Source organism: Mercenaria mercenaria, chromosome 11 (assembly GCF_021730395.1).
Source record: "Mercenaria mercenaria strain notata chromosome 11, MADL_Memer_1, whole genome shotgun sequence".
NCBI lineage: Eukaryota > Metazoa > Mollusca > Bivalvia > Venerida > Veneridae > Mercenaria > Mercenaria mercenaria.
Genome location: NC_069371.1, coordinates 2,658,640 through 2,673,453, shown reverse-complemented (window position 1 = coordinate 2,673,453; position 14,814 = coordinate 2,658,640). Strand labels below are relative to the sequence as shown.

At 34.2% G+C, this 14,814-nt stretch overlaps 1 protein-coding gene across 5 annotated transcripts in view; it reads left to right on the top strand.

The window, feature by feature from the left end:
- Positions 1-4,908: 4,908 nt before the first annotated feature.
- The window catches only part of LOC123531608 (zinc finger and BTB domain-containing protein 24-like), a 30,028-nt gene continuing 20,122 nt past the window's right edge, over positions 4,909-14,814 (top strand). For 4 of the 5 annotated variants that reach the window (XR_006682456.2, XR_008366240.1, XM_045312718.2 and 1 more), the window contains exons 1-3: positions 4,923-5,008; positions 10,138-11,954; positions 14,239-14,379. Coding sequence is in view for 3 of the 5 variants with exons in the window: in XM_045312718.2 (XP_045168653.2) it covers positions 10,761-11,954; positions 14,239-14,379 (1,335 nt within the window). In the remaining 2 variants the exon portion in view is untranslated. Of the gene's footprint in view, positions 5,009-10,137; positions 11,955-14,238; positions 14,380-14,814 lie in introns of all 5 variants that reach the window. The other variant, XM_045312719.2, reaches the window with a different exon arrangement.

Sequence of the window (14,814 nt, the reverse complement as noted above, 5' to 3'; positions counted from 1 at the left end):
CACTGCAGATCTCATACTGTCACTGCAGATCTCATACTGTCACTGCAGATGTCATACTGTCACTGCAGATCTCATACTGTCACTGCAGATCTCATACTGTCACTGCAGATGTTATACAGTCACGGGCAGATCTCATTCTGTCACTGCAGATCTCATTCTGTCACTGCAGATCTCATACTGTCACTGCATATCTCGTACCGTCACTGCAGCTGTCATACTGTCACGGCAGATCACAAACTGTCACTGCAGATCTCATACTGTCACAATGGATAACATACAGTCACTACAAATCACATAATATTGCTACAGATCTCATACTGTCATTGCAGATCTCATACATCACCATGTCTTTGTAGATTTCATAATGTCATCACAGATCTAATATTGTTATCGCATATCTGATACTGACACCATGGACCTCATACTGTCTTTGCATATCTCATAATGTCACTACGGAACTGATTCTGTTACCGGATATCTCATTCTGTCATACTGTCTTATAAAGTCCTCAGTGATCTCATACCATCACTGCAGATCTCATACCATCACTGTAGGTATCATACTGTCACCGCACATCTTATATCATCTACTCAGATCTCAAACCATCAATGCAGATCTTTCAGGAACATGGTATAGTTCTGAAATGTATTCAAAATTAGTATTTAAGTAATTTGGTATAATGCAGTAATTTTAGTTTTATTACTCAAAATATCAGAGTTTGAAAAGCAAACAAGAAATACCTGCTAAACCATTGAATGCTCCAAGAAACATGATTACTGCATATTAATGGAACTAAAGTGGAATTCACTAACCAATTCTGACTGGGCACAAATAGTTTACTAATGTTGAAAAATTAAAGGGCAATATCTATTGAAAATTATTCAGTCACAACATGAAAGACATTAATATGCACACCTCCACTTGAGAGTGAAGATTTCATAAGGTTTCAATTAATTCCAACTTTGATTGCTGAGGAATACTCCAGACAAGATTTGGACAGGGACAATTACTGTGTTAATTGGATCTGATTCGATTACTAAGTGAAACTAGTTTCAATTTTGAAAAACCGCTAATGGCATCACGAATCGTACTTTATCTTTATATACTAATTTCTTTGACCAGCACTTTGACCAGCACATTGACCCCCAGTATATTTCCGCCAAAACACATCAATTAACATTATCAGTTGTCTTGGATTTGTCCGTCCTGATATATTTAAATTGAAATACACCAAAATATAACTTATTAATTATCAAACTGCTTGCAAACGATGCAGTCCATACATGTAAGTTCCTAGTGAAGTCAGTTGCTGGAAGAATCCTGATACGGTCATCAGGAAAGAAAAGAATATTTTCAATGTGGCGGCCCATTAACCATGTTAACTGTTTGGACTTGATTTCATACAAATGATTAACCGGTTTCAAAATTTTGATGTAGATGTTTGCATATTTAGCACTTAATTCAATAACTATGATAAAACGTCGGACTATATGAAATGTCAAAATCGTAAAATATTGAAGTCCGACGTTTATTTATGGAACTACTCATTTCGATGGGATTCAACCAAATATAAATAATTATAATGTAATTCATAGAAGGTTAAGATGTCACCATATTCATTATATTGATATTTAAAATCATAATCAGAAAACGTGATATATATGCAGAGAGATGCAGGTTACGCATTTCAATAAATGGGAATAAGAATTACTTCTTTTGGGGTAATTGCTACTACAAATAAAATATCACTTTTGATTGGATTATCACCCCTTGATTAATTGTTTGTTGATATACAGCACGTGTATATTTATTGGCAGTGCGCATTGCAATTAACAATCAATTAAGCGATTGTGGTGACATCGGATATTTATAAACATGTGTCAACATTATCTTTAATTTGGGCCAAAATGTTAAGAAAACAATAGGAAATTAAACAACATAATTGCTTATTTTCGCATTTAATGTTATTTTCGTAAGTGATTTTGACGCACACATCTAAAGTATTTGCTTTACAGAATACAGAATAAAATTTCTGTTATTTACAAAGTGCTCTTTTCTTGTCTATGAACGACATTCCTCCCAGTTGTAAAATATCAAACACGAAATCCCTGTTACTGCGACATATAAGAATATGTGAGTACTGTTCTGTTAAGTACGGGGAAAAAAGTTATTATCATATTTCATATCTTTAAGGAAAATGTGGCAGCCATATTACTTTTTTCTATATTAAACATTTTAGCAAATACATGTGATTTAAAGTATGATTTTAACAGCTTCAAGCGATTTTGGTACTTGAATCCACCTAAAAACCAGAATACACCGGAATACATTTTCCATAACCGGAATACAATAACCAGAATACACCTGTATTTTGTAAGTTAAAGGTATTTTTGAAGGCTTTTTTTAAATAATTCAATCATATATATTATCATAAATGAATAAAATACAAAAGAAAAAATAAAATACACTCACGCAAAATGACTTTATACGAGATCGAAATTCAGCGACCGCACTGGAAATTTCCATTACCGAAATACACCCATAGTTTATTAATAAATGGTATTTTTTAAGGGTTTATTGCAGAAATCATTCGTGTATTATATAAATAATAAGTTTCAGAAGGAAAAATAAAATACTTTAACGCAAAATGATTTTATAAGAGATTGAAATTCGGCGACCTTGCGGGAAATTACCATAACCGAAATACACCCGTATTTCTTCAACAAATGGTATTTTTGAAGTGGTTTATGACTGAATTCAAACAAATATATCATAAATTATTATTTTCAAAAGGAAATCAAAATACTTTTGCGCATTACGTCTTGTTCATGATTGAAAATCGGCGTGCGCACTGGAAATTTGCACATTCGTGAATGAATTTCCATGTCCTAAAATTCTTTAATGTACACATGTATTTCTTAAATAAATCGTATTTTTAGAGTTTATGACAGAATTCAATCATATCTCAAATAAATAATTAATTTACAAAAGGAAAATAAAATGCACAATGTGTTATTACCTCATGTTGTCATGTTTATTTGCATGATCTGAGTGAAATAAAGAAACTGAAACTGAAAAAATTTTTAATACGAGGTTGAAAATTTGTTGAGTGCACGGGAAATCTGCGCACTCATGGATGAACCACAATCGCCGTAATTTTGTTAGCTTTTAAATTAAATAAAAGCTTATCATATTTAACTGCACTTACCTTGTTAGACATTATTTGTCACATGTCACTTGTGTAAGCTAACAAATATACCGATTAATTGATATAATCAATAGGTGTGATAATCCAATCAAACTCTATCAGGACTAATCAGAGGCACGTGTTTGTTACGCCGCATTATTTTATATTCAAAGGATATTAATTGTGCTTTGGCAATAAATCAATTAAACGTTTTTATATTTATATATTAAACATGATATAATTCTTTTAAAAACTGACTTCATCAGGTCTAGGAAAGTGGAGTATTTACAGATTATCTGTAAATTTACAGATAATCTATAAATTTACAGATTTTTCAGTCTGTAAATTTACAGATTGTGTGTATGAAAACTGATGAAATTACATTTATCCTCAAAACCGCAGCTTGGAATTAATTGGTTTATTTACAGCATGCATAAATTAAGGTCATTTGTGGGTTTCAGCCATTTTTGTTGACTTTGAGTTTTTGGCATTTTAAGAAAAATCAAAGTCAACAGAAATGACTGAAAGTTACAACTGACCTTTATTTATACATACCATAAGTAAATCAATTAATTTCAAGCTGCGATTTTGTGTCTAAATATAATTTTAGCAGTTTTCAAACACTTGATCTGTAAATTTACAGATTGAAAAATCTGTAAATTTATAGATTATCTGTAAATTTACAGATAATCTGTAAATACTCCACTTTCCTAGACCTGTTCATAATATATTTTCTTCTTAAATTATCTTAAACATGAAGAAATAATTCAATTAGTTCCAATAATAAAGATACGTCCTTTCTGGTTTGCGCGGTTTATTCACTGACATGTATTTTGTGTACGATTCATTTAAAAATAGAATATTTATACAGGCTGGGCACATCTCCCAATCGGGGTAAATTACCTCGTTCGGGGTAATATACCCCAATCGGGGTAAAACAAGAACAACAGAAAAGTACAAAATGTTTGATAACTTTTTTATTACGGAAGTGCTAATGCTTATATTTTCGGGTCAACTTTGTATGATATAAACAGTTGACAATATGATAATTTTTTAACAGATTTTTGTTGTAAAAATTTCAGATTTTCACCATTCTGAGATGTGACCAGCCTGTTATATAGATCTATATATTCATATTTTGTAAAATATGCAAATGGAAGAAATATAAAATGAAAACATACAACTATTTCTGAGGGGTCGAAATGTCTTGGGGTCGAATTGTCCAAGAAAATTAAATTTTGGGGTTGAAATGTCTTGGGGTCGAAATGTCTTGGGTCGAAACGTCCAAGATTCTAACATAATACAGCGGCTAGACAGTAAATGAAAAAACATAAACGCCACAGACCTCATTATAACATTCCGTCAATTTAGAAGCAAATTCACTTACATTAAAAACTTTTCAACATTATTTCTAAACAAGAATTAGCCTAAAAATAAACCTGCCATATCAACCACGTCACATCGCCCACTAATTACATACAAATGGCGCAAAGAAACTAAGGGAAGCAACTTTTCATTACTCGGTCCTAAGAAAGTTTCGTTAGGCCTACATGCTTATCACAACCTTGATCAGTTAATATTAGTTTAAAGAGTAATTATTTGGATATCATCTGATCATCGTTAAGTAAACATTTTATGATGAATTCAGATCTTAGACCGAAATGATTTGACAAATTTTATTAATTAAAGATATACAAAGTTGCTCCCCTTAGAAAGAAAGTTGTCATTTGTTTACAAAAAAGGCACAACAAAAAAATTCTATTTTTTCTATTATTTCAACTCAAACATATCCTCTTTTTGCTTATAGTTGAAAGGAAATCGGTTTTTTATTTTAGAGTTCTTTGTTTTATAACAGTTTCGCTACTTTTTTTTTTCCAGCATTTAATTAGAAAAGTCACAAATTAGTTAACTTCTATAGCTAAATCTGGCTATAGATTTCTCCTGTAGGAGTAGGAAGAACCAAGTATACCATGGTTGTTCATTTAGAACAGTCTTCAAAATAACAAACAAAAAACATTAAAAAATAAAATTCTTCTGTATCAGTTGATATACGTAGAAGAACCATTTCTGTAATAAATATTCTATGGGGGGGGGGGGGGGGGGGGTTCTGGGGGGGTTCTCTTAAAGCACTTGTCTGTAGATGCACAAATTACACTTCCAGGTGGTTCCAGTGCACCAATGTTACCACAAAAATGAGGTTTTGTATTGTTTAGTGGCATAACATATAAACAGAGTTATTTGATACATGTCTGTCTTAGATGTTTGATTAAGAAAAGTTGGTAAGGGATTTCACCTTCATAGGTAAAGTGTTGAATTTACTTGTCAGGTAAAGACTGTAAAAGAAGAGATCGTGTTTGTTGTGTTGTGTAATACAACTCAACTATGAGGATAGGCTAGGATTACGGAAGTATGTGAAAGGCAGAGTTCTGCCGAGGCTGCGTTTTTGCTCCATTGGCGCGAAAAAATATGAATTGCGCACCAAAAATCGCGTTGGTGGGCCTTTGGCGCAGCAGAAAATTTTTTACTGCATAGCTGGAAAGATAAAAGGTCAAGGGTTCAGAAAATAATTGCATTTATCTCATTCAAAATGAGGAATTGGCACAGGAGGGCTTTGTAATATTTTATGATAACTGAAACAAGTTTTGAAAGTATAAGCAATAACTCGAATGGGTTATAAACTGCGATAACTTTAAACAGTTACACCCCTGACTGGGTAAGGAATTAAGTTTTTATATAGTGTTGAGCATCTGTATTGCACATTATTCTTCTTGAGATTTATAATATTTTAGTATAAAAAGGTAACCCACAGTTATTGATTTTTTTTTTGGCCAAATTATCAGTATCTTTCTTTAAATATGGGTCCTATATGATCAAGCCATCTTACTGAGGCAATGAAAGCTGTTATCCTACATTCTAACTTTTGTATATTATTACAGTATAATTTTTCCTAACTTGAACAAAACCCTAGGCCATACCAAATTGATTTGACGTTCATCGGAACTACCTCATCAATAATTTCATTCCCAAGAAAAAGAAAAAAATCTGCCACCTGCACGTACGTAAAATTCTCAAAAAAAAAATAAATTCTGATTACATGGTCCAGAATGGTAACGGCAAAACAGGTTTTTTCGCTGTTTTAATGCGTCAAAGTGATATTGATCGGAATTCATGCGTCCGTAATACATGTAGCTGATGACCCAAACTCTAAAAGTCAGAAATTATGGTGTTGTTCATCATTTGTTTTAAATCTGGAGTGTCTGTGCTAGTGCCAAACATGGCCTTTGATGTGCTGGTAGGTGATGAAGTAGGCACGTTCTACGGTTGTTCAATACTGGTTGGGAACCATTTTCCGGACACATTTTCATATTTCAGCTCCATCATTCCCTAAAAAAATATTTGACATAAATGAAACCAACACAGCACAAACTTCAGCTCCTTCCGCATCCAATGTTATAATCAGCATTGCTTTGTGACGTAAAATATTGGTTCCATGGGGCCTCAAATGGGGTCACTAAAAGAAGTTATTTACCCCGCAAGGTAAACCAGTGCTGGACAAATATTTTGATGGTGTTATGCTGTTAATTTGATGTCGAAATAAGTAATTCAACTATTTTCACACATTTCTTTATCATTCATCTCTTCAAAAATGCACATAAAACATAACATGACGTTCAATAGCAGCTATGAAAGCAAACCGAGGTTGACTATAAAAGCTTGAGTTTTGTCTTACACAAATTCTTGATAATTCCAATAGATATAGAATAAAATTAGTGCAAAAATCGACAGCCCTGCATTTTATGTAACTTATGTAAAATCAGACTTTCCCAACTCAAAATCTGTGGGTCAATCAAAGCACAACAAATAACACTTTTAAGAGTGGCCATATTGGGATCATTCTTTGTCTGTCTGTTATCATTTTTGACTGAAATGAACCTCTACCACAAAAACTTAAGCTGGCCTGATCTGTTAAGAAATCATTTCAATGGGATTCGAGCAATGTTGAAGCATTTGTGTGCCCAACGCCGTTTGGTCTCATTGGTCAAGTCATTTTTACTTTCCCCCCACCTCTACTGTTTGGAGTTTCACTAGGGGCACAAAGTTGCTCATGTGTCGAAGCCATCTGACTGGGTTTCAGAAGATATGTTATTCCACTCGGGTTTTGTCTTAGATATTCCTCATTCTCTGCAGTTAAATGGGCATGCCTTCAGATTAATGTAGAACAGTCAAAATTGAAAATAAGACACTCATCCCTTAGTAATTATGAATACAAAATAAAAAACAAAGTGATTCAGTGAGTTTTGGCAAGAATTTATTTGCAAAATCATTCATGTAGTCTTTAAAACATATACTTGAAAAGCTATCTACTGTGTTAGTCACACTGTAAATGTTTGATTTCTGTGTTATTCTTAAAGAAATGTTACATTCATGTATAATCATAATGGCCTCCTCTAGGGTCCAAGCTGGGGAGGGGAGGGTAATGGCTCACTCCATGTAAAATCTGCCCGCCTCTGAAAAAATCAAAATTGAGAAAAAAAAATCGCTCACTCGCTCCCATTTTTAGCTCACCTGAGCACGAAGTGCTCAAAGGTGAGCTTTAGTGATCACCCTGTGTCCGGCGTCCGTCGTCGTCCGTCGTCCGTCCGTCCGTCCGTCGTCAACAATTTGACTGTTAACACTCTAGAGGTCACATTTTTGACCCAATCTTAATGAAACTTGGTCAGAATGTTACCCTCAATAAAATCTTGGACGAGTTCGATATTGGGTCATCTGGGATCAAAAACTAGGTCATCAGGTCAAATCAAAGGAAAAGCTTGTTAACACTCTAGAGGTCACATTTTTGGCCCAATCTTAATGAAACTTGGTCAGAATGTTACCCTCAATAAAATCTTGGACGAGTTCGATATTGGATCATCTGGGATCAAAAACTAGGTCATCAGGTCAGATCAAAGGAAAAGCTTGTTAACACTCTAGAGGTCACATTTTTGGCCCAATCTTAATGAAACTTGGTCAGAATGTTACCCTCAATAAAATCTTGGACGAGTTCGATATTGGGTCATCTGGGGTCAAAAACTAGGTCATAAGGTCAAATCAACGGAAAAGCTTGTTAACACTCTAGAGGTCACAATTTTGGCCCAGTCTTAATGAAACTTGGTCAGGATGTTACCCTCAATAAAATTTTGGACGAGTTGGATATTGGGTCATCTGGGGTCAAAAACTAGGTCACCAGGTCAAATCAAAGGAAAAGCTTGTTAACACTCTAGAGGTCACATTTTTGGCCCAGTCTTAATGAAACTTGGTCAGAATGTTACCCTTAATAAAATCTTGGACGAGTTCGATATTTGGTTATCTGGGTTCATAAACTAGGTCACCAGGTCAAATCAAAGGAAAAGCTTGTTAACACTGTAGAAGCCGCATTTATGACTGTATCTTCATGAAACTTGGTCAGATTGTTAATATTGATGATCTTAAAGTCCAGTTTGAATCTGGGTCATGTAGGATAAAAAACTAGGTCACCAAGCCAAATCAAATGAAAAGCTAGTTTACACTGTAGAGGCCACATTTATGACCATATCATAATGAAACTTGGTCAAAATGTTAATCTTGATGATCTATAGCTAAATTTCAAATCTGGGTTAGGTGGGGTCAAAAACTAGGTCACTAGGTCATATCAAAGGAAAAGCTTGTTCACACTCTAGAGGCCACATTTATGACTCTATCTTCATGAAACTTAGTCAGAATGTTAAACTTGATGATCTTTAGGACAAATTTGAATCTGGGTCATGTCGGGTCAAAAACTAGGTCACCAGGTCAAATCAAAGGAAAAGCTAATTAACACTGTAGAGGCCACATTTATGACCATATCTTAATGAAACTTGGTCAGAATGTTAATCTTGATGATCTTTAGGTCAAGTTTAAATCTGGGTCAGATGGAGTCAAAAACTAGGTCACTAGGTCATATCAAAGGAAAAGCTTGTTAACACTCTAGAGGCCACATTTATGACTGTATCTTCATGAAACTTAGTCAGAATGTTAAACTTGATGGTCTTTAGGTCAAGTTCGAATCTGGGTCATGTCGGGTCAAAAACTAGGTCACGGGGGTCAAATAAAAGGAATAGCTAGTTAACACTTTAGAGGCCACATTTATGACCATATCTTAATGAAACTTGGTCAGAATGTTAATCTTGATGATCTATAGGTCAAGTTTAAATCTGGGTCAGGTGTGTTAAAAAACTAGGTCACTAGGTCAAATCAAAGGAACAGCTTGTTAACACTCTAGAGGCCACATCTATGACTGTATCTTCTTGAAACTTAATCAGAATGTTAATCTTGGTGATCTTTAGGTCAAGTTTAAATCTGGGTCATGTGGGGGCAAAAACTAGGTCACCTGGTCAAATCAAAGGAAAAGCTAGTTAACACTTTAGAGGCTACATTTATGACCATATCTTAATGAAACTTGGTCAGAATGTTGATCTTGATGATCTTTAGGTTAATAGGTCAGGTGAGCGATGCAGGGCCTTCATGGCCCTCTTGTTTTTTGAAAATTTACCGAAGAACTATTAATCAATTTGGTATTGCCCTACAATTATTTTGATATAAGAACTATTGTTTTATATTTGTCAAAGAATGTAACATTAAATATTACACATTCATGAGAAATACAAGTTTGTAAAGTTATTATTACCTCCCTTTGCCTTACTGAGCTGCACAACCAAGATAGATATGGATAATTTAGAAGCAGCACACAGTTTCTCTAATTACAATAGGCTTTGAAAGCGAACAGCATGGATCCTGACCAGACTGTGGATGCGCAGGCTGGTCTGGATCCATGCTGGTTGCAAACCCACTATGTTGGTTTTCTCATGGCATGGCTCATTTAATACCACCCTGCAATAATATTGTGATACAACAGGAACTGAATTTTTATGTAAACACATTTTTATTTTCTTTAGCAGGTGCCATGGTATAGAAAGATTGCAAGCATCTAAAGGAGGCAGGCATTTCAGACATGTTGAAAAGTGACAGGATTTTCAAGTAGTGGCACAGGCACTGGAGATTTTACTCAGACTTTTGCTTTGGAGATTTTACCATTATTGTCTTGTAAGTGAAAAGTCAAAGTAACTTAATAGTTCAAAATAGGACTAAATAAAAAAGAGATTATATAAGGAGTACAGTGTCCAGCCATTTGGCAAGAAGTCTAGAGTTCAATATACAGTTAACCAGAACATCTATAATAGTAAATTCACACGGCTGGAATTTTGTTGAGCCACCACTGGATGCAGAATGAAGATGCTTGCAATCTATGTATAGTTGACCGTGCCAGTGCAAAATAAAATTTTAGCATGTTAAAGTCTTAAGTTACAGATGAATATGGGCTAGATGACTACATATTTGGTGAGGCAAAGATACATCTGAAAATAGCATCACATGGGGATATTTTCAAGTTGTTATGTGTAAGATGTCATCAGGAAACAGATTATATAAATTGATCTGCTTTTTTTAAGAACAAGGCACCTTGAAAAATTAGTAAGCAAATTTAGGAATGAAATTTTGAAGCAAATTTGACAGGATTAAAATGGAAGTATTTCAGAAAGAAACTCTCATAGATTCTGTAAACTATGACAAAATTGTGTCAGCATTAGTTGGAGAGAGTGAACAGCTTGAAAAGCAGTTAACTGGTATACATGATCACTCTGAGCCAGATGTAGCAGCTGTTGTGAGAGCTGATGTGACAGCACATGACTCCTCAAACTACGAGGGTGTAGAATTAGGACACCTTATGACTTACCCTGCCAAAATAAATAAATGTATAAATAAGAAGAGCAATCATGAAGAACTGAGTGAGAATGACCAGTCTCTACAAGAAGATATGACATCTGAAGATAAGGATGCTAATTTTAGTGCTTCAGATAATGTATTAGCATTATTTCCCTTTGTTTGTGGAATATGTGATGAAAAATTTAACATTTTGGTAACTTACTTTATGCATATTTCAATGCATGAAAATGCTAACACATTGTTACATTGCTGTGATCAGACAGATGTTGATGAGGGTTGTTTCTTGTTTTCATGTGGAATTTGTGATATAAAGTACCCAACTTTGTGTACTCTTTACCAACATCTGCTTGAAACAGAAGGTGTGACTGACTTTGTTTATAGGGGAAGAGTAAGAACAGCACATGCTTATACTGGAACTAGTGAACATTTTGAAATTCCACAAAACAGTGCAGAGTGTTATAGGGTAAAAGGAAGGGTAACAAATACTCTTAATAAAGGTATCAATTCAAACATTCCAACGAATGATATAAAGTTTGATATAAAAGGTTCATTGGATGATGATAAAGATAATTTATGTGGTAACTCAGGAGATGACGATGATAATTTACGTGGTAACTCAGGAGATGACTCGGATACCACAATAATCAATGAGAGTGTTGTTGTAGAAGAGATTGAAGTTGGAAGAAAATATGTAAAAGACCTGAAGGTCATTGAAAGAAAACGACTGAAGAGAAAGAAAAGAGGTAAAAGAAAAGTAAATGCTAAAAATGCAAATAAAACATTGTTAAATGAACGTAAGAAGACTAAAGGGAGTATCCTTGCAGGCACAGATAGGAACACATCATTGATAATAGAAGGAGCAGACATACCTGCTGTTGCTTCTAATGATTATGACGATGATGATGATTATGATGATGAAAAGTTAGTTGATGGTATAAATGATGATGGAATTAACCGTCATGAAGACACTGTGGTAGTAAAACGCACAAAGGTAATTGAAGTGCTAAACCAGGGAGGTTAAGATTTAATGTTTAGTTAAAGTTTAATCTCAGTTTCTTTTACAGGTGTTTAGTTTGAATGACACCATAGTAACCTACTCAAATACTAATACACATTTACCTACAAAATTGTCTGCATGTTCAAGTATGAAATCTTTTTTTCTTTCCGGTGTGGGTGGGGGTGGGGGACAAATCATTCGTATAATAATTTTATTATTTTAAAAAAAATTAGGAACAGTAGTTTGCATGAAATATATTTGACATGACTTAACATTGTTTTTTCACTTCGCTATTTGATGAATTGTGAGAACTGTACTACTCAAACATGCATTGGCATTGTAATCAGCTTTGGTTAAAGCATTGTATGTATTGTATTGAAACTTCACGCAAGCTTCTTAGTCATAACGAATACTACATTATAAACCAACTTAGATAAATGTAATGTAAATTTGGACATTTTTCAACTTAAAACATTGTTTAAAGATTTTTGTACATTTAACTATCAATCTGTATTTCAAAAACAGCTATTATATGTATCTCAGTAACAGCTGTTGTATCTCAGTAACAGCTATTGTATCTCAGTAACAGCTATTATATGTATCTCAGTAACAGCTATTATATGTATCTCAGTAACAGCTATTGTATCTCAGTAACAGCTGTTATATGTATCTCAGTAACAGCTATTATATGTATCTCAGTAACAGCTATTGTATCTCAGTAACAGCTATTGTATCTCAGTAACAGCTATTATATGTATCTCAGAACAGCTATGACATGTATCTCAGTAACAGCTATGATATGTATCTCAGTAACAGCTATTATATGTATCTCAGTAACAGCTATTATATGTATTTCAGTAACAGCTATTACATGTATCTCAGTAACAGCTATGATATGTATCTCAGTAACAGCTATTATATGTATCTCAGTAACAGCTATTATATGTATCAGAATTTAGCTTCATATAATATATTTACTGTTAGATAATTATGTCTACCACATATTGTGGGAGAGACATATTGGTATAGTGCAGCCCGTCTGTCAATCAGTCTACCTGTCTGTATGTCACAAAGTGCCACACCACTGATCAGATTTACACCAAACTTCACAAGAGTGATCATTGCCAGCCTAGTTGTTAAGGGTGTAACGATATATTGAAATTCATTGTATCATGATACATTAGTCTGGCAATACTTGTATCGTATCATAGTCCTGTTTCACAATACAGAAATGATAAAGTAGAATCATTGAATTAAAACTTTTGTAAAAGATAGTAACTAAACAAATGTACCATTTATAACAGTTTCTTTAACTTTAAAGCAAAATTTCAAGTACTTTCCATATGTAGGAACATTGATTTTTTTTTCATTTTGTCACATGAATGCTTACGGTACTCAATGTGTATCGCAATACATACCATATCGTTGCGACTGTATACCGATACATATTGTATATTAAGATTAGCGTATCGTTACACCCCTATTAGTTGTGCATATCTGGCATTTTCCAGGTAGATGAACTTGTTCTGAACAAAACAGACACCTTTCCCACATACCCTACACATATTGGTTTGTTTTTAACAAGTGACAGGTGCCTTTCCCACATATCCTGCACATATTGGTTTGTTTTTAACAAGTGACAGGTGCCTTTCCCACATACCCTGCACATAGGAACTTCCTCTCAATAAGGCCTAAAAAAAGTTCATTGTTTCCAGTAACATGCTCAAAGAAATTAGGGTAGGTAGGTCGGAAAAAATATATATATATATTTCTAATCAAGTGAGACTTTTCGGAAATTATTTTTGTGTCAAAAGATGAATACAAATAAGGAGGTTATGCCTGTAGAGCATCAGTAAGTTGATTTCTAACATCATTGACCATGTTAAAAGCATAGAAAGTGCAGTTTGAAACTTTTTGTTAAAAAGTTGAAAAGAAAAAGAATTCTCCAAGAGCATAAAAACATTTAGGGAAGGTTGGGATAGAGGAAACAAACAATTTTTTATGCCTAAGTAACTGGTACTTTTCCTACATGCCCTGCTGAGTTTGACTTGTTTTCAGCAAATGAGATACCTTTCTTACATGAAGTACAGGTAGACTTGAGACAGTGACTATTACGAAATTGTCATTTAGAACCCTTTCCTTGTGTTACATTGTGATTGGGAAATTTGTATATTAATATTATACAACTAACTTTCAAACAGATTAACTTTCAAAAATACATGAAACGCCTTCATTAACGTTTTTTTGTAAATTCTAGAACTGATTTATATTTTCACAGAAGAAGCGAGTGACAGTAAATCGTAAAGATCAGCTGTTTCCATGTGAGGTATGTGGAGCAGTTGTTAAACACCAGTACCTGCAGAGACACAGAAGTACTCATGAAGAACGTACACTAGCATGTGACCAGTGTGACAATGTGGTAGGTAATTTCATTTAATGCTAAGATTGTTGTACATTGACCAGTCTGTTTGAGGAAGCTCCGAAACATTTCTTAGTTATATACCCATACTTACTTGATACTTTACTATCTTCTCAAGAGTAAATAATTGGTCCCAGGTTATAAAACTGAAATTGGAATACATCAGTGGAGTACAGTCATGTCAGATGCTGGAGTTCTGAAATGGATCTCCAAAGACAGTTATGTAATTGTGGACAATGGACTTAATTTGTGACCCACCTGCTTAGCTCAATAGGGAGAGCGCTGATCTATGGATCTCGGGGTTGTGAGTTCGATCCTCAGGCGGGCCGTATGTTCTCCATGATGGTTTGATAAAAGACATTGTGTCTGAAATAATTCGTCATCCACCTCTGATGCATGTGGGGAAGTTGGCAGTTACTTGTTGAGAATAGGTTT